We start from the raw sequence: 21804 nt of genomic DNA, 5'->3' as shown, positions 1-21804 counted from the left end.
TTCTTTATACAGGACTTCCTTCCTTCCTTCCTTCTTTCCTTCCTTCCTTCCTTCTTTCCTTCCTTCCTTCCTTCCTTCCTTTGCCTCTAGGGTTATCTCAGGGGCTCCGTGCCTGCACCATGAATCTACTGCCCCTGGAGGCCATTTCCCCCTTTCCCCCCCAATTTTTTATTATCTTTATTTATTTATTGGATAGAGACAGCCAGATATTGAGGGGGAAGGGAATTATAGAGAGGGAGAGGGATAAAGAGGCACCTGCACCCCTGCTTCACCACTCATGAAGCTTTCCCCCTACAGGTGGGGGCTGGGGGCTCGAACCCAGGTCCTTGTGCATTGTAACATGTGTATTCAGCCAGATACGTCATCCCCAGCCCCATTTTTCCCCTTTTGTTGCCCTTGTTTGTTGTTATTATTATTGTTGTTATTATTGTTGGATAGGACAGAGAGAAATCGAGAGAGGAGAGCAAGACAGAGGGGATGAGAAAGATAGACACCTGCAGACCTGCTTCACCACTTGCAAAGCGACACTCCCTTGGGGGTGGGGAGCCTGTGGCTCAAACCTGGATCCTTACATTGGTCTTTGTACTTTGCGCCATGTGCCCATAACCCACTGCGTTACCACCTGGCCCCCTCCATACAGAACTTTGCATCACTACCAAGGTAATATTGTAAGTGTGTTTAGCTATGAAAAATGGTGGTCTAGGAAAATGTTTTTTGGTTACCCATGACTTCTGGAATGTTCAGCACCTTCCTCATACTGTTTACTCCTTTGAGAACCATGCTGTGAACGATACACAATCTCTCTCTACCCCCACCACCAGTTTCCAGTTGAGGAAACTGAACCATGCAACTTAAGAAACCTGGGAGGTTCTCCACAAGGTGTCCTAAATCCCCGAATTGAGTCTGAAGTGCTAGGTTTAATTCCTTGCACCACCATAAGCCAGGGCTAAGCAGTGCTCTGGTTAAAAAAAGAAGAAGGAAAAAAAAATATATATATATATATATATGAAACACTGACAAGACCAGAGTATAAGAGGGGTACAGCTCCACACAGTTCCCACCACCAGAACTTCGTATCCCATCCCCTCCCTTGATAGCTTTCCTATTCTTTAACCCTCTGGGAGCATGGACCCAAGGTCATTGTGGGATGCAGAAGGTGGAAGGTTTGGCTTCTGTAATTGCTTCCCCACTGAACATGGGCATTGACAGGTTGATCCATACTCCCAGACTGTCTCTCTCTTTCTCCAGTGGGACGAGGTTCTGGGGAATCAGACAATAGTAATAACAGTAACTACTGCAAGGAGCCCTTACCTTTAGGAACATTCCTACGAAGTTTAGAGTTCTGTACACCGTTTTCTCAAGAAGTAGCAGAAAAACTTGAGCTTTGGCTTGAGGGGATATAGGTTTGCATCTGACACTTTTAGGTAAGCCCTTGAGGAAGCTATTTTGTCTTTTTTTCAGAACCACCCTCATTTTACACAAGACAAAAAAAAAAAAAGCTTCCTCAAGGGCTTACCTAAAAGGGCTCCTTGCAGTAGTTACTGTTATTCTTTCTAAGATACCAAAATGGTTTGGTGATGATGAGATTTGTTGTAGAGGTGGTCTGGTGTTGGGCTGCACCACGGAGAAGAGAGCGGACGTCCAGAGCAAAGGGGTACACAGATCTCAGAGAGGGAGAGCCGAGAGCCCAGAGAGAGAGAGGGGAGGGGTGAAGAGGCTTTTTATTGGGCGACAACCAGGTGTGACGTGTAGGGCCAGGATTGGTTGAAAGGGGGCACTCTAGGATTTAGCGAGGCATAGAAAACCTGGGGGCGGAGCCAGGATTGGTTGAAAGGGGGCACTCTAGGAGTTAGCGGGGCATAGAAAAACCTGGGGGCGGAGACTGCATCAGAATAAGTCCTCAGCAACATCTCCTCCTATCCCTTTATATCTAAATGGGCACAGTAAAGAAAAATGGAGCAGGCTTAAATGTTTTAGAGGAATGCCATGCTCAGGTAGGAAGATGTAGGACTTTCTGTGGAGGAGGGAAGGCTTAAATGGCTGCCAACCTTGTGAGATTTAAACGTCCTCATGTGCTCAACCCCTCTTTAGAGAGAGAGACTTACCTGGAGAGACTCATCTCATAGGTTTAAGCGCAGCCTGCTCAACCATCTCTTCACAGTATCTCTACATCTTTTCTGTCTTTCTATCTAGTAATTGCATAAGATGTACAAAGTCTAAAAAAGACTATCATGGGGCAGAAACCTTTTGGGCATAAGCCTAAATGACATAACAACATAGGAAGGGACAAGTAGGGGAGAAGTAAAAGTCAGTGTGGTGTGAAGGGAAGGATTGGTGTGTAAAGGAACATTCCCTGCTTGGGTGGGGAAAGGGGCAAGGGTACATAATGAGGGGGAGGCGGGAGGCATGACCCACCAAACAGAGGGGCTATTTGGCATTGTATAGTCCTCAAGGCAACAGTCTGTAAAGTCTATGAATTACTCAGGATCAGTCTATGAAAAACCAGCAGCGTGAAGGGAAATAACCCCTGAGAGAGGGTTCCTGAGTCCGAGAGTTCCTGAGTTCCTGAGTTCCTGAGTTCGAGAGTTTCAGGGTTACAGAGTAAGAGAGAGTTCCACAGTGGAAGAATTTCAGAGGGTTCCCCAGTAAGAGAGTGACAGAGTTCCAGAGTTGGAGGGTTCCTGAGTTTGAGAGTAAGGGAGAGTGCCTGTGCCGCCGCAAAGAGACAGCGGAGTTCTGTTTGGTGATTAGTTTGTCTTAGTTTATGAATCGTTGTTCCTGAATAAAGAAATACAGCTTCCCTGCCCAGCCGTTGTCTCCGCGTCTCTGTTCACCACCGTGAAGCAAGCCAGCCCGGCAAGAGCCTCCGAAATTTTAACAACAAATGGCGCCCACGTGGACCTGACCTGCGCATCTCTCAGATAAGTAAAGACAATTTGGCTACCTATGCACTATGGCCTTCTCTTCTGCTTGTGAAGAGATCTCCAAAGGCCTCTGCTCTTTCTTCACGAGACTGTTTTGCTGTTTCTGGAACATTTATCTCTGGACCACTCTGTGGTTTCCACTCGCTCGGGCGAACTCAGAACAGCCAGCGGGAAGAGCCAGCGGGCGGGAGGCGAGGCGCGGAGCTGCTGTTTCCACCTGGTCAAACAGCCAGCCAGCCGGCTGCGCCCAGACAACCCCGCGCACCGCGCCCGCAGCCCCGCAGCCCGCAGGAGGCTGATGCCAGCCCGCAGGAGCCCGATGCCACCATGCAAGAGCCCGATGCCAGCACGCTAGAGCCCGATGCCAACACGCTAGAACCCGATGCCAACACGCTAGAGCCCGAGGCCACCACGCAAGAGCCCGAGGCCAGCCCACAGGAGCCGGCTCTCCACCGCTTGGCGCAGGGCACTGGATGCGTGATCTCTCCACGCTGCTCGGCCACTGCGAGCAGGGCAACAGACATGTCAGGGCCATGGGGCAGGGCCGCAGCGGCCTATCATGGCCGCAGCGGCCTATCATGGCCGCCACCCCTGGGCACCTAGGCTCATGCCTTCTACAAAGATGGCCTGCCTGCCCTCTTTCTATAAATTCTGGAACCATCCCGGGCCTCCCGGACCCCCGGGCTCCCTGCCGAAACTGGGCACACGAGATCTCCAGCCGCCGGTCCGGTCTGAAGGCAGACAAGCTGGAGTACGCAGAGATTTGTGCAGAGATCGCAACCTGCAATTCCTAGAAGTGGAGCTGCTCGGGAATGGTGCTGCGCGGGAAGCCACCTCCGGATGGTGAACCCCCCCCCCCAACAACTAAGACAGTACAGACTTAAATTCGTGTTTAAAATGACATGTCTTCGTAACAAAGGTTTCTCTCCTTGTGTATTAATGACCATGTTTATGTGTATGTTTAAAGTTTGGTAAACAGTAGCTTTAAGGCTAAATTCTTACTAGTCAAAGTTAAATGAAAAAGGTTTTCAATGTAATTCTCATAAAGATAAAATTAACTTACATTTAAAGTCTGAGGTAAAAATTAGTTAACAAGCAATATATTTTAACTAAGTTGGTCTAAACAAAAGGTTAAATAGACTTGTTGATATGTAAAACACTACCTTCTCTATTAGAAATGGTAGATCGCACAATGGCTATGCTAATTATTCTCATGCCTGAGGTTTCCTCTCCGGCCCACACCTAGGGTGTGTCTCCATCTTGAATGGGTATAACAAAAGGTTAAAAGACGTTGTTGATATGTAAAAGTCTCAAATTCCTTCTCTATTAGAAATGTTAGATCGTGCAGTAGATATGCTAATAACAAGTTTTGTTTCATAGTAAGTAAGTTGCAGCCAGCTGCCTGTGGGACTCTAGGCCGTTCCCCGCCCCCATGCAAATGCCTGTCGAGGCAAGTAGCCCCCCAGAGGCAAAAAATGTTTTTTTTCAGATATGGCCCCCTCAGGCCTTCCCTTGGCAACATGCTGGTTTTTGTTATATATGTTTCTGTTCACCCTACACCCTTGATACTATAGTCATTTAGTTAAAAAGAAAAGGGGGAATTGTTGTATGCTTTACATTGGGTAGTTCTTCCCCGCCAAGAGAATTGCATCAGTCCTGTTAATTTCGCGGGCCTGCTTGGCCCCGCCCCAAGGAACCCCGAGAGAGGGTTCCTGAGTCCGAGAGTTCCTGAGTTCCTGAGTTCGAGAGTTTCAGGGTTACAGAGTAAGAGAGAGTTCCAGTGTGCCAGAGTTTTCAGAGGGTGCCCGAGTACGAGAGTTCCAGAGTAAGGGAGAGGGTTCCTGAGTTGGAGAGTGCCAGAGTTCCGGAGTTCCTGAGTTCGAGAGTTTCAGGGTTTCAGAGTAAGAGAGAGTTCTAGTGTGCCAGAGTTTCAGAGGGTTCCCGAGTACGAGAGTTCAAGAGTTCCAGAGTTGGAGAGTTCCCGAGTTACAGAGTAAGAAAGAGTGCTTGTGCCGCCGCAAAGAGACAGCAGAGTTCTGTTTGGTGATTAGTTTGTCTTAGTTTATGAATCGTTGTTCCTGAATAAAGAAATACAGCTTCCCTGCCCAGCCGTTGTCTCCGCGTCTCTGTTACCCACCCGTGAAGCAAGCCAGCCCGGCTAGAGCCTCCGAAATTTTAACAACAGAGATTAATTTATTTGATGAGGGAAACTGTGTTGTGTCAACATTTATCAACTATCTGTAAAGTGCTTTCACTAATGTTCTCCCTCCCCTATCAATTTCTCTATGACTATCCAATGATAAATAAAAATATTAAAAAAAAAATTGGAGGGGCTGGGTGGTAGCACAGCGGGTAAAGTACACATGGCACAAAGCGCAAGGACCTGCAAGGATCCTGGTTTGAGCCCCTGGCTCTCCCCCCTGTCTATCTTCCCCTCCTCTCTCAATTTCTCTCTATCCTATCCAACAATAACGACAGAAATAACAACAATAACGACAAGAAATAACAACAATAGTAATGACAACAATGATAAACAACAAGGGCAACAAAAGAGAAAAAATAGCTTCCAGGAGCAGTGGATTCATAGTGCAGGCACTGAACCCCAGTGATATCCCTAGAGGCAAAAAAAAAAAAAATTATTGAAAATAGGCACACAGTCTTTATTTAACAAAGTCAATGACATTTTATAGCTTATGTACTGGGCATGGTGATGTATGTGAAAGCAGAGTGTGAACTCATTCCCCCTCCTAGGGTTTGCATTCTATTCATTCAATAGTTAGCAGCATATAGAGCAGCCAGCTCTGTATGTATGTGACTTCAAATATGCCATGACTAAAATGGGAACCTTGAATCCCCTCTGATCTCATCCCCATTGTACTTTGTGGCTCCATTGCGTTTAATCATTCACACTGAAATCCAGAGATAGTGAAAGCCTAGCAATGATTCTTTTTCTGTCTGTTATATTTAGCCTAGTAGCAGATTCCTACAATACATTCCTAGCTTTCCAGTGCCAAAAAAATAAACAAAACAAAACTCCTGTTCATCAGGAAGATGCTACTGACATTGCTTTTTCAGAGAAGTCTTTCATTTCTCTCTTCACTCTCTCTCTCTCCCTTTCTCTCTCTCTCTCCCTCCCTCCCTCCTCCCCTCCCTCTCTTTGAATTTCTTTTTTTTTTTTATTTAAGAAAGGATTAATTAACAAAACCATAAGGTAGGAGGGGTACAACTCCACACAATTCCCACCACCCAATCTCCATAACCCACCCCCTCCCCTGATAGCTTTCCCATTCTCTTTCCCTCTGGGAGCATGGACCCAGGGTCTCTGAGGGTTGCAGAAGGTAGAAGGTCTGGCTTCTGTAATTGCTTCCCCGCTGAGTTAACATACGAAGCCAAACAAATTGTTGAGCAATCATGGACCCAAAGCTTGGAATAGTGGAGAGGAAGTGTTAGGGAGGTACTCACTGCAAACTCTAGTGTACTTCTGCTTTCAGGTATATATTTTGCAGTAGTTTATGGATACATGTGAACATAAGCTCTCTCTCACAGAAACTGGTGTATATCTAGGTTATGGGACTTTGTTAGAAAGTGAATCAACTGAGATGAAATTAGAGTATACTATAAAAGGAAAGGTCTCACCCGAATAATGAAGCTTAAGGGTTGTCATTCCACACATGAAGTCTCTGGACACAGGCTGAGGTGAAGCATGTTGAGGTGGCAATCGTTGCGTTGGTTAGGTTGTGATCGGCGGATTCAATATCATTTGGTATGGATTGGGAGACGCATACAGGAAAGTGGGCCCTATCCAAGGGTTCCAGGACTGGGGGAAGTAGGGGCCCTATAGTGGAGATGTGAGGTTCCTGCTGTCTTAGGGTTCAAAAAGACAATCGATAGTTAATGTGTCCCATCCCTCCCACCCACTCCCACCCCCCACTGGCCCAGGAAGCTGCATGTCTACCCCTCACCACAGGGATTTTACTTTGGTGCCCTACTTACAGTTTGGTCAGGTCCTGCTTTTAGTTTCCCTTTCAATTCTTCCTCAACTTCTGTTGATGAGTGGGATCATCCCATACTCATCTTTATCTTTCTGACTTAGTTCACTTAACATAATTCCTTCTAGCTCTGTCCAAGATGGGTCAGAGAAGGTGGGGTCAGTGTTCTTAATAGCTGCATAGTATTCCATTGTGTATATATACCACAGCTTTCTCAGCCACTCGTCTGTTGTTGGGCACCTGGGTTGCTTCCAGGTTTTAGCTATTATGAATTGTGCTGCTATGAACATAGGAGTACACACCTCTTTTTGGTTGGGTGTTATGGAGTCCTTGGGGTATAATCCCAGGAGAGGAATTACTGGATCATATGGAAGGTACATGTCTATCTAGCCTTGTGAGAGTTTTCCAGACTGCTCTCCACAGAGGCTGTACCAATTTACATTCCCACCAGCAATGTAAAAGGGTTTCTCTGTCCCCATATCCTCTCCAGCATTTGTTGCTGCTGTCCTTTTTGATGTATGCCATTCAACAAGAATGAGGTGGTATCTTAGTGTTGTCTTAATTTGCATTTCTCTGACAATCAGTGACCTAGAGCAGTTTTTCATATTTTTGTTAGCCTTTTGGATCTCCTCTGTAGTGAATGTTTTGCTCATATCCTCTGCCCATATTTGGATGGGGTCATTTGCTTTTTTGTTGCTAAGTTTGCTGAGCTATTTATATATTTTGGTGATTAGTTTCTTGTCTGATGTAAGGCATGTGAAGATCTTCTCCCATTCTGTGAGGGGTGCCTCTGTTTGTTTAATAGTTTCTTTGAATGTGCAGAAGCTTTTCAGTTTGATGTAGTCCCATTGGTTTGTTTCTGCTTTAGTCTTCCTTGCAATTGGGTTTGATTCATCAAAGATGTCCTTGAGGTGTAGGTGGGAAAGTGTTTTACCAATGTTTTCCTCTAAGTATTTGATTGTTTCTCGTCTGACATCTAGGTCTTTGATCCATTTGGAGTTGATTTTTGTTTCTGGTGAGATAAAGTGCTTCAATTTCATTCTTCTGCATGTTACAACCCAGTTTTCCTAGCACCATTTATTGAAGAGGGCCTCCTTTTTCCATTTAATCCTTTGGGCCCCCTTACCAAAGATTAGATGCCCATAGGTGTGGGGATTTATTTCTGGGCTTTCAATTCTGTTCTACTGGTCTCTGTGCCTATTTTTGTTCCAGTACCATGCTGTTTTGATGATGATGGCTTTATAATATAGTTTAAGGTCTGGGAGTGTGATACCTCCATTTCTGTTTCTTTTCCTCAAGATGGTTTTGGCAATTCTGGTGTTTTCAGGTTCCAGATAAATGATTATAGTGTTTGTTCTGTTCTCTTAAAGAAGCTTGGTGGAACTTTGATGGATATTGCATTAAATTTGTATATGGCTCTGGGGAGAATATTCATTTTGATGATATTTATTCTTTCAATCCATGAGCATGGGATATCTTTCCATTTCTTGGTATCAGTTTCTATTTCCTTGAATAGCGACTCATAGTTTTCAGCATACAAGTCTTTCACTTCTTTGGTCTACTTTATTCCTAGGTATTTGATTGATTTTGCTGAAACAGTAAATGGGAGTGATTTCTGGATGTCTTCTTCTTCAGATTTAGTGTTTGTATAAAGAAATGCCACTGATTTTTGTACATTGATTTTGTAGCCTGATACCTTGCTATATTGCCTAATAACTTCCAGTAATTTTCTGCTGGATTCTTTAGGTCTTTTTTTTTAAATTTTTTATTTAAGAAAGGATTAATGAACAAAAACATAAGGTAGGAGGGGTACAACTCCACACAATTCCCACCACCCAATCCCCATAACCCACCCCCTCCCATGGTAGCTTTCCCATTCTCTAGCCCTCTGGGAGGGTCGTTGAGGGTTGCAGAAGGTAGAAGGTTTAGCTTCTGTAATTGCTTCCCCGCTGAACATGGGCGTTGACTGGTCGGTCCATACTCGCAGTCTGCCTCTCTCTTTCCCTAGTAAGGTGTGTCTTTGGGGAAGCTGAGCTCCAGGACACATTGGTGGGGTCTTCAAGAAATTCCAATACTGTGTTGAAGAGTAACGGTGACAGTGGACATCCCTGTCTAGTCCCCTATCTGAGGGGGAATGCTTTCAGCTTCTGCCCATTGAGTATGATGTTGGCTGTAGGTTTGCTATATATAGACTCCACTATCTTGAGGAATTTCCTGTCTATTCCCATTTTTTGTAGAGTTTTGAGCATGAATGGGTGTTGGATTTTGTCAAAGGCTTTCTCTGCATCTATTGAGATAATCATGTGGCTTTTGGCTTTGCTTTTATTGATGTGGTGAATGACATTGACTGATTTACGGATGTTGAACCAGCCTTGCATTCCTGGGATGAATCCCACTTGGTCGTGATGAACAATCTTTTTGATATGTTGCTGTATCCGGTTGGCCAAGATCTTGTTTAATATTTTGGCATCTATGTTCATCAGATATTGGTCTGTAGTTTTCCTTTTTTGTTGTGTCCCTATCAGCTTTTGGTATCAGGGTGATGTTGGCTTCATAGAAGGTGGAAGGGAGTATTCCTGTTTCTTCAATCTTATGGAATAGCTTAAGAAGTATGGGTATTAACTGTTTCCTGAAAGTTTTGTAGAATTCATTTGTGAAGCCATCTGGTCCAGGACTTTTGTTGTTGGGGAGATTCTTAATAACGGTTTCAATTTCTTTGTCTGCGATTGGTGCATTTAGATTTTGTAGTTCTTCTTGGTTCAGTTTTGGAAGGGCATATGTTTCTAGGAATTTTTCCATTTCTTCCAGATTCTCTAGCTTGGTGGCATATAGTTCTTTATAGAAGTTTCGCAGGATTCTCTGGATTTCTGTGGTGTGAGTTGTGATATCTCCTCCATCGTTTACAATTCTATTAATTTGAGTCTTCTCTCTTTTTTGTTTGGTGAATCTGGCTAGGGGTTTGTCAATTTTGTTTAATCTTTCAAAGAACCAACATTTGGCTTCATTGATCTTTTGTATGGTTCTTTTATTTTCGATTTTTGATCTTTTGTATGGTTCTTTTATTTCTGCTCTAACTTTAGTGATTTCTGTCCTTCTGGTTGCTTTAGGGTTCCTTTGTTCCTCTTCCTCTAAGTCCTTTAGGTGTGCAGTATGGTTGTTCATTTGAGCTTTTTCTTGGTGTTTAATATGTGATTGTATGGCTATAAGTTTCCCTCTCAGTACTGCTTTAGCTGTGTCCCAAATATTTTGATAGGTTGTGTCTTTATTTTCGTTAGTTTCCAGGAACATTTGAATTTCCTGCTTGAGTGAGTCTGACCCAGTGGTTCTTAAGGAACATGTTGTGTAGTTTCCAAATTCTGTGTCTTTTCATAATTTTCTGTTTGTTGTTAAATGTTAGTTTTACTCCACTGTGGTCTGAGAAGATACTTGGGATGATTTCGATGCTCTTGAATTTATTGATGCTGTCTTTGTGGCCTAACATGTGGTCTATCCTTGAGTATGTGTTATGTGGATTTGAAAAGAAGGTGTATTCCAGTTTTTTGGGGTGGAGGAGTCTGAAAATGTCCAAGAGGTCTCGTCTGTCGATCTCTTCATTCAATTCTCTGGTATCTTTATTGGTTCTCTGCTTTGTTGATCTAAGTGTGAGAGTGGGGTATTGAAGTCTCCCAGTATTGATGTATTTTTGAAATTCTTTCAGTAGGTGCTTAATGTATTTAGATGGTCCCTCATTGGGTGCATAGATGTTAATAATTGTTAAGTCTTCTTGGCTGATTGATCCTCTAATCATTATGTAATGTCCTTGCCTATCTTTTATTACTTTAATTTAAAATCTATCATGTCTGAGATGAGAATGGCTGTTCCTGCCCTTTTTTGTGGTCCATTAGCCTGTATGATAGTTTTCCATCCTTTCACTTTAAGTCTGTGTTTATCTTGTTGTGACAGATGGGATTCTTGCAAGCAGCATATGGTTGGGTTATGTTTTCTGATCCATCCCCCCACCCTGTTCCTTTTGATGGATGAGTTTAAGCCATTGACGTTTATTGATATTATGGACTTAATGTATTGTAGTGCCATTGTTCAAAAAAAATTTTTGTTTGCTCTGATATATTGCAAGTATTATAGTGATGTTCTTGTTTATAAGAGGTGTTTTAGAACCTCTTTCAGGGCAGGTTTGGTGATGGATGCCTCCTTTAACTGTTGTTTGTCTAAGAAGATTTTGATCCCTCCATCTAGTTTGAATGAAAGTCTAGCAGGATATATTATCCTTGGTTGAAACCCTTTTTCATTCTTGGCTTGATAGGTATCTTGCCACTCCCTTCTGGCTTTTAGAGTTTGAGTGGAGAAGTCTGCAGATAATCTTATGGGTTTCCCTTGTATATGACTTTTTGTTTCTCTCTTGCAGCCTTTAGGATCCTTTCTTTATCCTTACTTCTTCTCATTGTGACTATGATGTGTCTTAATGTCTTCAGGTCTGGGTTGATTCTGTTTGGTACTCTCTGGGCCTCTTGAATCTTGATGTCCTTTCTGTTATTCAGGGCTGGGAAGTTTTCTTCTATTATTTCCTGTAGAATGTTTGCTTCCCCTTCCTCTCTTTCTTCCTCTGGCAAGCCAATTATACAAATGTTACTTCTTTTGAGATCATCCCATATGTCTCTGTTGTTGTTTTCAATGTCTCTCAATCTCTTTTTAAGCTTTTTCACCTCTTTCTTTGTTTTCTCTAACTCATCCTCTGTCTGACTAATTCTGTTTTCTGCTTCTGTTAGTCTGCTTTCCCTTGCTTCAGCTTCTTTCTTCATTACAGCTATTTCAGCTTTCAGTTCTCTAATTGCCTCAAGATAATCAGTATTTTCCTTGGGGGTCTCAACTGTTGTTTCCCTAATACTGCTATTCCTTTCCTCCAATGTTGTTTTCATTTCTGTGATTAATAAGTTTATTATTGCTTGCATACTTTTCTTATCTATGGTTACTTCTGGCTGATTTGTAGTTTCTTCTGGACTCTTGTCTTCATTGATTGGAGTAGCAGTTTTATTTGTTTTTGATCTACCCATTTTGATGATTTATGTGTTTCTTTTTTTTTATGCTCTGTTGTTCCTCAGTTGTTGTGTCTTGAGTACAAGTAACACTGTACTAAATACTTTTATGAAAATTGCACTCACCAACCTCAGGAATTACAGTAGCAACTGAAACAAGTATTGAAGTAGTTTAATCGTTACCAGTTAGCCAAACAATTTCTCCAATCCGTGAAAAAATAGTAACCAAATCCCAGTGAAGAAAGAGAAAAGAAAGAAGGGATAGCAAGAATAGACAGTTATGCAAATCTACTATCCACTGTATATTCTAGGGGTAACAAGAGGGCAAAGGGATCTAGAGCAGAGATATACACATAGAGAGTCCACTCTGAGTCAGATTTCTTCCCTAAAATAATTCACAAATTCAGAAAGGCAAAGAAGAAGGAAGAAGTGTATGACAAGATTAAAAAAAGAGAGAGAGAGACGAGAGAGAGAGAGAGAAAAGGGAAAAGATAAGAAAAAGAGCTGTAATTAAAGAGCAGTGAAAGGAAATTCCCAAATGTGTATCATTGAATTCAAAAAAGCACACTGTGGTGTGGGGGCTGGGGGCTGTGACTTTGGAAGCTGTAGGATTAAGGAAGAAGGGATGACAAGAATGAGAAGAGAAAAAAAGAAAAAGATAAGAAAAACAACAGTCATAAAAGGGCAGTGAAAGGAAAGGGTTTTTTTTTGTATTTATTTTTAATTATTTAATTAGCTATGCGGGTTGAGGTGGGGGGGTTGGCTACTTAGAAAGAAAAAAGGCCAGAGGTTTTAGAAGGGTATAGACTAGAATTAATGATACTCCCTGGTGGGGCAGGAATTTGGTAAAGAAAAGGAGCTCCCCTCCCCTGCTAGGAGCTGGTCCCCAGCCACTGGTTATGGGGGTTGGGGAAGCCGGGAAGGAGGTATGCTTGAAAAGTAAAAGGAAGAAAAAAAAATTTTTTTCCCCCTTTTTTCCCTACTCTAATTCTTAACCCAAATTAAGTTATAGTCACCTCCTTGGTGTCACCGCTCGGACCCCTTATTGGCTGGCCTGCTAAAGGCAGAAAATCCTACTGTTTCCAGGAGATGTGGTCAGAACTCAGCCACTAGCAGCTTCTCAGTCTGCCATCTTCTGGGAACCCCCCCCCCCCGAAGGTTTTTTAAAGTATTTCTCAAAAATGAAAACTAGCTCCAAGTCCTTTTGATCCAATGAGAGCTGTACTCAAGGATGTCCTCGGATCCGCCCTCAGGGTCGTGGTGGTCCACGGAGACTCCAAAGAGAAAGCCCCCGAGTACAGTGCTCCCTCCCAGTCCTCTGCCGGCCGCCCAGCAGCACTCTGTAATCGGCGGAGGAGCCGCCTTCCCAGGCCGAGGAGAGTGCAGGCGCACCCGCCTTGCCCGCCTCCTCCGCCTGGGAAGTCTGGAGCAGCCCGCCCGCTAGTCTGCGCCACCTCTACTCTAATTCTTGACCCAAATTAAGTTATAGTCACCTCCTTGGTGTCACCGCTAGGACCCCTTATTGACTGGCCTACTAAAGGCAGAAAATCCTACCGTTTCCAGAAGATGTGATCAGAGCTCAAGCCACTAGCAGCTTCTCAGTCCGCCATCTTCCAGCTTCTTCGAATTTCTTTTTATTTATTGGAGAGAGACAACCAGAAATCAAGAGGGAAGGGGGAGGGAGAGAGGAAGAGAGACATCTGCAGCACTGCTTCACCACTTGTAAAACTTTCCCCCCTGCATGTGGGGACTGGGGACTCAAACCAGGACCTTTGCACATTATAGCATGGGTGCTCAACCAGGTGCACCACCACCCAACCCCAGGGGAAGTCTTTCTGATATCTTCCTAGAATGAGATGAGCCAAGTGCTGCTGCTTCACTGTAGCCAACAACAATGGCTTTATTGTTTTTCTTAAATGATCTTTTTATTAACACAAGATGAGGAGTGTGAGAACTAGGACAGTCACTCTTGACACATGCAATTCCAGGAATCAAACTTGTAGCCACTGGCGTGCTACCTCCTAGGCCACTGAATTTCTTTATTAGGGCTGGGGAGACAGCATAATGGTAATGCAAAAGACTTTCCTGCCTGAGGCTCTGAGGTCCTAGGTTTAATTCCAGCACCACTATAAGCAAGAGCTGAGCAGGGCTCTATTACATTTCTTTCTTTCTTTTTTTCTTTCATGTATTTATTTATTTATTGGGGGATGTTTTACAGTCGACAGTAAATACAATAGCTTGTACATGCATAACATTTCTCAGTTTTCCACACAACAGTACAACCCCCACTAGGTCCTCTGACATCCTGTTCCAACCCCCCCTTTTTTCTTTTCATTCTTTTTTTTTTTTAAATTAACTTTATTTACTGGATTGAGACAGCCCAAACTTGAGTGAAGGGTCGGGGGGAGGGAGGAAGGGGAGAGAGAGACACACACACACAGCTGAAACCCTACTTCACTACTCGTGAAAGTTTCCCCCTGCAGGTGGGGGTCGGGGGCTTGAACCCGGGTCCTTGTGCATTGTATGTATGTTCTTAACCAGGTGTGTCACCACCTGGCCCTGCTGAGCAGTCCTCTGGATCTTTTTCTATTTGTGTATCTTTCTATCTCTCTCATAATTGATAAATAAAAGATTTAAAATTCTATTATTTATAAAAAGGAAACATTGACAAAAGCCATAGGACAAGAAGGGTACAACTCCACACAGTTCCCACCACCAGAACTCCATATCCCATTCCATCCCCTGATAGCTTTCCTATTCTTTATCCAAATAAAAGATTTTTTAAAAAACAGTAGGCAGAGGTCTGGTTATTGGCACACCTGGTTGAATGTACATGTTACAATATGAAGGGACCCAGGTTCAAACCCCCAGTCTTCATCTGCAGAGGGGAACCTTTACAAGTGGTGTAGCAGTGCTAGAGGTGTCTCTCCCTTTCTGTTTCACCCTTTCCTCTCTGTCTGTCTCTACCCAACAAATAAAATTAATCAATAAATTATTTTTAAAAATTATTTTAAAACCAGTGCCCTACGGCTGGGCACTGTTGCTCTTGGTTGAGGGCACTTACTGCCTTGTGCAAGGACCTGTGTTCAAGCCCCAGTTCCCACCTGAAGGGGCAATCTTCATAAGTAGTGAAGCAGTGCTTCAGGTGTTTCTCTTTCTCCTTCTCTATCTTCCCTTTTCCTCTTAATTTCTCTATGTTTATTCAATAAATAAAATATTGGGAAAAATAAGCTATATCGAGGTCGAGGAACCTGCTGCTTTTTGTAAACCTAGTACCAGGCATTTTAAATTCTCAGGTGTGTTTTTTGTTGCACTGGGGCCTAGTGTATGCACAGTATCACTATGGAGTGATCTCCTCAATCTAACTTTTTTCATCATCTTAGAAGTGTAGGACAGAGAGAGGAAGAGGGAAGAGAGACATCACAGCACTGTTTTAACTTTCACAGCACCTCTCCATTGCTGTTTGTGGTACTCAAACCCAAGGCCTCTGGCATAGTACGACTGCACCTTATCTAGTCGGTGAACTGTCTCCCAACCCAGGCTTTTAGTTTTTAAATCAATACATTTAAAATCTACTGTTATGAATCATTACATTGAGTAGGAGAGTTAGTGGTTTAATTGGTGGTACTTGTAAAGCATCTTGGTGAAGTGAGATTGCAAAGGTAGACAGATCTTGACAAGTCTGAATGTCAGGGAAAGAAATGAGCAGTTTAGCAAATGGGGCCTAGGTCCACATGTCTGTTGACTTAATGTTGATTAACCAAAAAAGATGTGTTCAGTGCAGATTTCCAAGAAGTCTTCTTAAAGGAAAGCATGCCTTTCTGTTTCTCCTTTTACTATTAGCAAGAATGAAATCTAAATGACGGGGTCTCCCACAGCTGTTTGAATATAGCAGAGCCATATTCTATGACTGGTGGTATAGGCAGCCTTGCCAGGAAGGAAGGCATTGCATGAAGAAAAACAGAATGAAAGGTTACATTTAATTGTCATACTGAGGAGATCCACACCAACTTGCATGCCTGAGGTCATAGGTTCAGTCTCCAGCAACATCATAGAGCAGAGCTAAGCAGTGTTCTGGTAATAAATAAATGAATCCTTAGGGAGAAAGGGAGAGGGAAAGGATTGTCCCCATACCTTCCCACCAAAAAATAAATAAATAAAATAAAAATGGATAGAGTGACTGAAGGATTAACTATTAGAATAAGTGAATAAATAAATAAACAGGCCAGCTGTAAGGAGATGAGAAGGCAGTAGAAACAGGAAAGGAGCCATCCAGGTCAAGAACCATCAACAAAGTGGCTTATGAAGGAAGAATTGGGCAACTGTTAGCAATTGAGTAAGATCAAGAATGGGAGAACAGGCCCTGCAAAGTAGCTCACTTAGATAGTGCACCTGCTTTACCATGCTCATGATAGGTTCAAGCCTGGATGTACCCCCCCACACACACACACCATTGGAATGAACTTCAGTGCTGTGGTGTCTTCCTCTCCTTACAGATTTGGGATGCAAAGCTGAGAGTGAGTTTCTATCTAAAGCCTTTCATTTCTTCCTGAACTAGTGAGAGTCATCAGCTTAAAATCTCTTGTTAGTCTCTTTGTTTTAAAAAATATTTATTTATTCCTTTTTGTTGCCCTTGTTATTTTGTTGTTGTAGTTATTACTGTTGTTATTGATGTCATTATTATTGGATAGGACAGAGAGAAATGGAGAGAGGAGGGGAAGCTTGTGAAGCAACTCCTTTGCAGGTAGGGAGTCAGGGGCTGGAACCAGGGTCCTTACACTGGTCCTTGTGCATTGTGCTACCTGCCCTTAACCTGCTGCGCTACCGCCCTACTCCCGTTAGTCTCTTTGTTTTAGCTTGTGTTCTATGCTGTAGAAGAATCTTTGTGTTCTGGCTGGGCCATATAGCTGTCCTATCCTATGACATACAAGCATGTAACAATCAGGTACCAGCTCCTACTCCTGGCTCTGCTTCTCTCTTGCTCTTGACCTAAACATCTGCTAAAGCCAGCTTCAGAGTTGCCCTCCAGCAGCTGGTCCTTGCTGCTTCTCAGCCTTTGAGCCTCTTCAGAAATTGTCCCTTTGTCAAATGTCATGTCATTTTTTTACATCTCTTTGGTTCACTTTTCTGCCCCTCAGGCCAGTACTGAGAAGTTTTGTTTTGCATAGCTGTATAGCCATAGCTGTAGTTTGTTCATCTAGGTGCAACACAGAGGTGGATGACTGGAACAGAATAAGTAGATTTTGATTCCTTTATATGCTTTGTTTTAGTAATTCTATGAACTTAAAATGAAATATATATAATCTTGGTTTTTGATGCTGACATTACTTTTTCTCCCTTTTTCTTTTTTCCCCCTAGTTGGTTCTGGAATGGAGTCGAGATCAATACCATGTATTGTTTGATTCCTACAGAGACAATATTGCTGGAAAGTCCTTTCAGAATCGGTAAGAAGAGATCCATTTTGAGTGTCACTTCTTTGAACTTAAATAATGAACCAGGAAACTGTTTGTGCTTTAAATATAACAGTTGGTGATGTTTCTACATGGTAGGCATGATCTGACTTTTTCCAGGTTACTCTTACCTGAAGGAGCCTTAAAATCTTCCCTCCATAGTGGATAAAGTGTTGAACTGTCAAGCATGAAGTGTCCTGAGTTTGATCCTGGCAGCACACATACCAGAGTGATGTCTGGTTCTTTCTATGTTTCCTCCTGTCTCTCTCATTAATAAATAAATATATATATTTAATAAATATATATATATCTTCCCTCCATGTTTTAAGCATGAAAAATATGATTTTCAGAGTGTATTTCTGCCTTGAAATTTATCAGTTATAGTAATTTCCCTTTATCCAAAGAGGATATGTACCAAGATTCTCTGTAGAGACCTGGTTGTACTGAATCACTGTGTGTGTGTGTGTGTGTGTTGATACTGCTTTTTCCTATGCATGCCTATTACCAGTTTCAATTTATGAATTAGGCACAGTAAGAGGCTAGCAATAGTTGCTAATAAAAATATAAACAATATAAAAATATATTCTAAATAAATTAGTAATAAATAAAACAATCCACTTAAATATTCTGAACATATGCACACACACACAAACACACACACACACACACACACACACACACACACACACACACACACACACACACTGTGAAAGAGACCACAGCATTGAAACTTCTTTATTGCAATGGGAGCCAGGCTAAGCTGTGCACATGGCAAAGCTGCACACCAAGTGAACTTTTTCACTGGCCCCAGATGGAATTTCTTGGAATGTGTTTGACCATAGGTAACTGAAACCTTGGAAAGAAAAACCCTGGGTAAGGAAGGGCTTAATGTAATTACTTTAAGCCACATGATCTCAGTTCATGCATGCCTCAGTTTCATGAAGTAAAGGTAATTCTGTTCCCCTATGGGATTAAGGAGGTGATTGGCTATCCTACAGCCTCTTTGAGACCTGGCCAGTATTTTTCTGTTGTCACTACCCTGCTAACCAAAACCATTTCCATGGTGGCCACCAGGATGGGACTCCCACCCATCTTTATGCTCCCCATGTCTCATTGCAAAGCAACCTCATCAGTCATTTCTCTTTAGGCCAGGCTTCTTGGTGTAGCCAATCTTGAAGCTGTCTTTAAGTTTCCCTTGGAGATCCCCCCCAACACACACACACACACACACACACACACACACACACACACACACACACACACACACACACACACACTCTGTCACTAGACAGACCCCAAAATGGAAGCAATCTTTTCCAACACCTCCATCTTCTTTTCTTGCCTAGCTAAAATGGATCAGGAGGCTCTTTTTGATTTGTATTTGTAATATTGTTACTGACATTGTATCAGTGCATCAATGGTTGAAAACAGTTTAGACAACACAGAAAAAGGTAAAAAAGTAAAGCTTCTCTCCCATTTCTGAATTTCTCACCTAGTGGAACTACTGTTGACCAAATTTTGCCTTTTTTTTTTCTTCTGGTGATTATCAATTTAAAGTTTAAATAAATAGAGTCCTTTTTGATTTACTCATTTATGTAGTATCTGTTGACATTCTTTTTCATTGTAATGGGCACCTAGCAAATGGGTACAGGGTACAAAGCAGATAGCCAAATCAAAAGGTAACTAACTAGTAAAGGTAGTTAACCTTACCAAGGACCTTGTTCTCAATGAGCCCTCCCTATTTTATTTTTATTTTTTTTAGTTTTGACAAGAAAAGGTGTTAACATTTGGATTATTTAACTACACAAACTACTTCATATTGTGATTTTTTAAAAAACAAATTCTTTCCTTTATCTCACTGAAACAAAATCTAATTCAACTACAAGTGATAATCTGTGCCAGTTGGCACACCTTAAAAATTCCCTAAAAGGGCAGGCTAGGTAGCATAATGGTTATATAAAGAAGCTCTCATGCCTGAGGCTCCAGGGTTCAAAGTTCAATCCCTTGCCAGAGTTGAGCAGTGCTCTGGTAAAAAAAAACAATCCCCTAGGAACTCTGGACTGGGACATTAATTCCTCTGGAGTCCTATTTCCTGCTAAGAAACACTACACTCTCCCTCCATTTACTTGTTTTGGGTGCCTTTGTGGTTTCTATCAAATAAGTTTTTAAAGTAACTGGTAATTGGGAGTTGGGCAGTAGCGCAGTGGGTTAAGCGAAGCGCAAGGACCGGCCTAAGTATCCGGATTCCAGTCCCGGCTCCCCACCTGCAGGGGAGTTGCTTCATAAGTGGTGAAGCAGGTCTGCAGGTGTCTATCTTTCTCTCTCTCTCTGTCTTTGCCTCTTCTCTCCATTTCTCTCTGTCCTATCCAACAACGGTGACAACAACAACAACAATAACTACAACAATAAAAAACAAGGGCAACAAAAGGGAAAATAAAAAATAAATATAAAAAAATTTTAAAAATTTTAAAAATAAAGTAACTGGTAATTAAATGTATGATGATGTAAAGTACTATTGTAGCTCTTGAGTTCTCTGAACATCTTGCTTTGGTCCTTAGAACCTGCCCAGGGTAGGATGGCTGCATTGGCTCCTGCAATGAAGTTTGTATCTCTGGGAACCTTACTCTGTCTTAAACACTGAGCTAAAACTATTTGCTATAAATAGATCATAATCTAGTAGAATAAATGGCTTATCAGTAATATCTAGTGAAGTGGGAAAACTGTAGCTCTTTCTTTTTCTTTTTTATAATTTCTAAAGGCACCAGTTTCCAAAGATCCTGGAGGAAGGGGATGTCTGTGAAGTCAAACTTTTTATAACACTAAGGTGTTATTTGTCCCTTTTGACTGGGCTGACATTTGCACAGATGCGGATGTTGAAGTGGGTAAAATTGTCACAGTCCAGCATGAGTCATTGCATTCTTCACTAACCAGTATTCCTAGGTGGGAACCACATCACTAATTTCATTAGGTGAATGTTAGTGATGGAACAGTAAAAGTTAATTTGATTGTATCCTGACCCCCGCTTTTTTTTTTTTTTTCCCTTCCTCAGAGCACCGTTCAACTCTGGTTTATGGTAGTGCAGGGGATTGAACCTGGGACCTTTGATACATCAGCCATAACTATTAATGCTATCTCCTCAAGCATTTGGCATATTATTAAAGACCTATTATTCTTTGAAGATGCTCAACTTGCCAATGCCCATGTTCAGCGGAGAAGCAATTACAGAAGCCAGACCACTTTCTGCACTTTCTGATCCTGGGTCCATACTCCCAGAGGGATAAAGAATAGGGAAGCTATCGGGGGGCGGGGGGATTGGGGATTGAATATGGAGCTCTGGGGGTGGGCATTGTATGGAAATGTACCCCTGTTATCTGATAGTCTTGTCAATATTTCCATTTTATAAATAAAAATTTAAAAAAATACAGTTTCCTCTTTCTAACCATGTATCAATGTCAGCCTGAGGTTTTTTTTTTCCCCATCAGCTTGAAAGATGTTAAGGAAGTAGACTGAATATAGAGAATTTGAAGATAGTTGCTTTCTTCTGATAAACTTGTCATTAAATATCCCCCCCCCCACTCCTGTGAGACAGCTTAATGGTTGCAAAAAGACTGAGGTTCTGAGGTCCCAGGTTCAACCAAACCTAAACTGTGTTCTTCTTTCTCTCTCAAATAAAGAACAGGAGAAATAGCACAATGGTTATGCAAAGAGACTGATTCCTGAGGCTCTAAAGTTCCAGGTTCAATCCCTAGCACCACCATAAGCCAGAGCTGAGTAGTGCTCTGGTAAGTAAACAAATAAATAAATGATTCCTCTTTATACAGAAATGGAAAATATTGTTATCTACATTAAAAGTTACTCATGTGGTCTGGGAGATGGCTCAGTGGATAAAGCACTGAACTCACAAGCATGAGGTCCTGAGTTCAAGCCCTGGCAGCACATGTACAAGGGTGATGTCTGGTTCTTTCTCTCTCCTCCTATCTTTCTCATTAATAAACAAAATCTTTTTTAAAAAAGTTATTCATGATAATGTGATGGGGTTAACTTTAAAAAAAATTTATTATCTTTATTTATTTATTGGATAGAGATTGTCAGAAATGGAGAGGGGAGAGAGAGATAGAGAGACACCTACAGTCCTGCTTCACCACTCATGAAGCTTTCCCCTTGCAGGTGGGGACCGGGGGCTCAAACCAGAGTCCTTGGGCACTGTAACATGTGCGCTCAACCAAGTATGCCACCACCCAGACCTGGGGTTACCTTTTAAGGAATGAATTAATAAGTGCTTTTTAAGTTTCTTTCTTTCTTTCTTTCTTTCTTTCTTTTTTTTTTTTTTTTTTTTTTGCCTCCAGGATTATTGCTGGGGCTGGGTGCTTGCACCACAAATCTACTGTTCTTGGCGACTATCTTTTCCATT

The 21804-nt window shown here is 42.2% G+C and overlaps 1 protein-coding gene across 3 annotated transcripts in view; it reads left to right on the top strand.

Annotated features, from left to right (window-relative positions):
* The window catches only part of GNPTAB (N-acetylglucosamine-1-phosphate transferase subunits alpha and beta), a 125454-nt gene that overhangs the window by 32982 nt on the left and 70668 nt on the right, over window positions 1–21804 (top strand). For all 3 annotated transcript variants that reach the window (XM_060194249.1, XM_060194248.1, XM_060194250.1), the window contains exon 2: window positions 17302–17387. In XM_060194249.1, the coding sequence (XP_060050232.1) occupies window positions 17302–17387 (86 nt within the window). The remainder of the gene's footprint in view (window positions 1–17301; window positions 17388–21804) is intronic.

This window comes from Erinaceus europaeus, chromosome 7 (genome assembly GCF_950295315.1).
Source record: "Erinaceus europaeus chromosome 7, mEriEur2.1, whole genome shotgun sequence".
NCBI lineage: Eukaryota > Metazoa > Chordata > Mammalia > Eulipotyphla > Erinaceidae > Erinaceus > Erinaceus europaeus.
The sequence above is the reverse complement of the archived record's forward strand: the minus strand, read 5'-3'. Positions and strand labels throughout refer to the sequence as shown.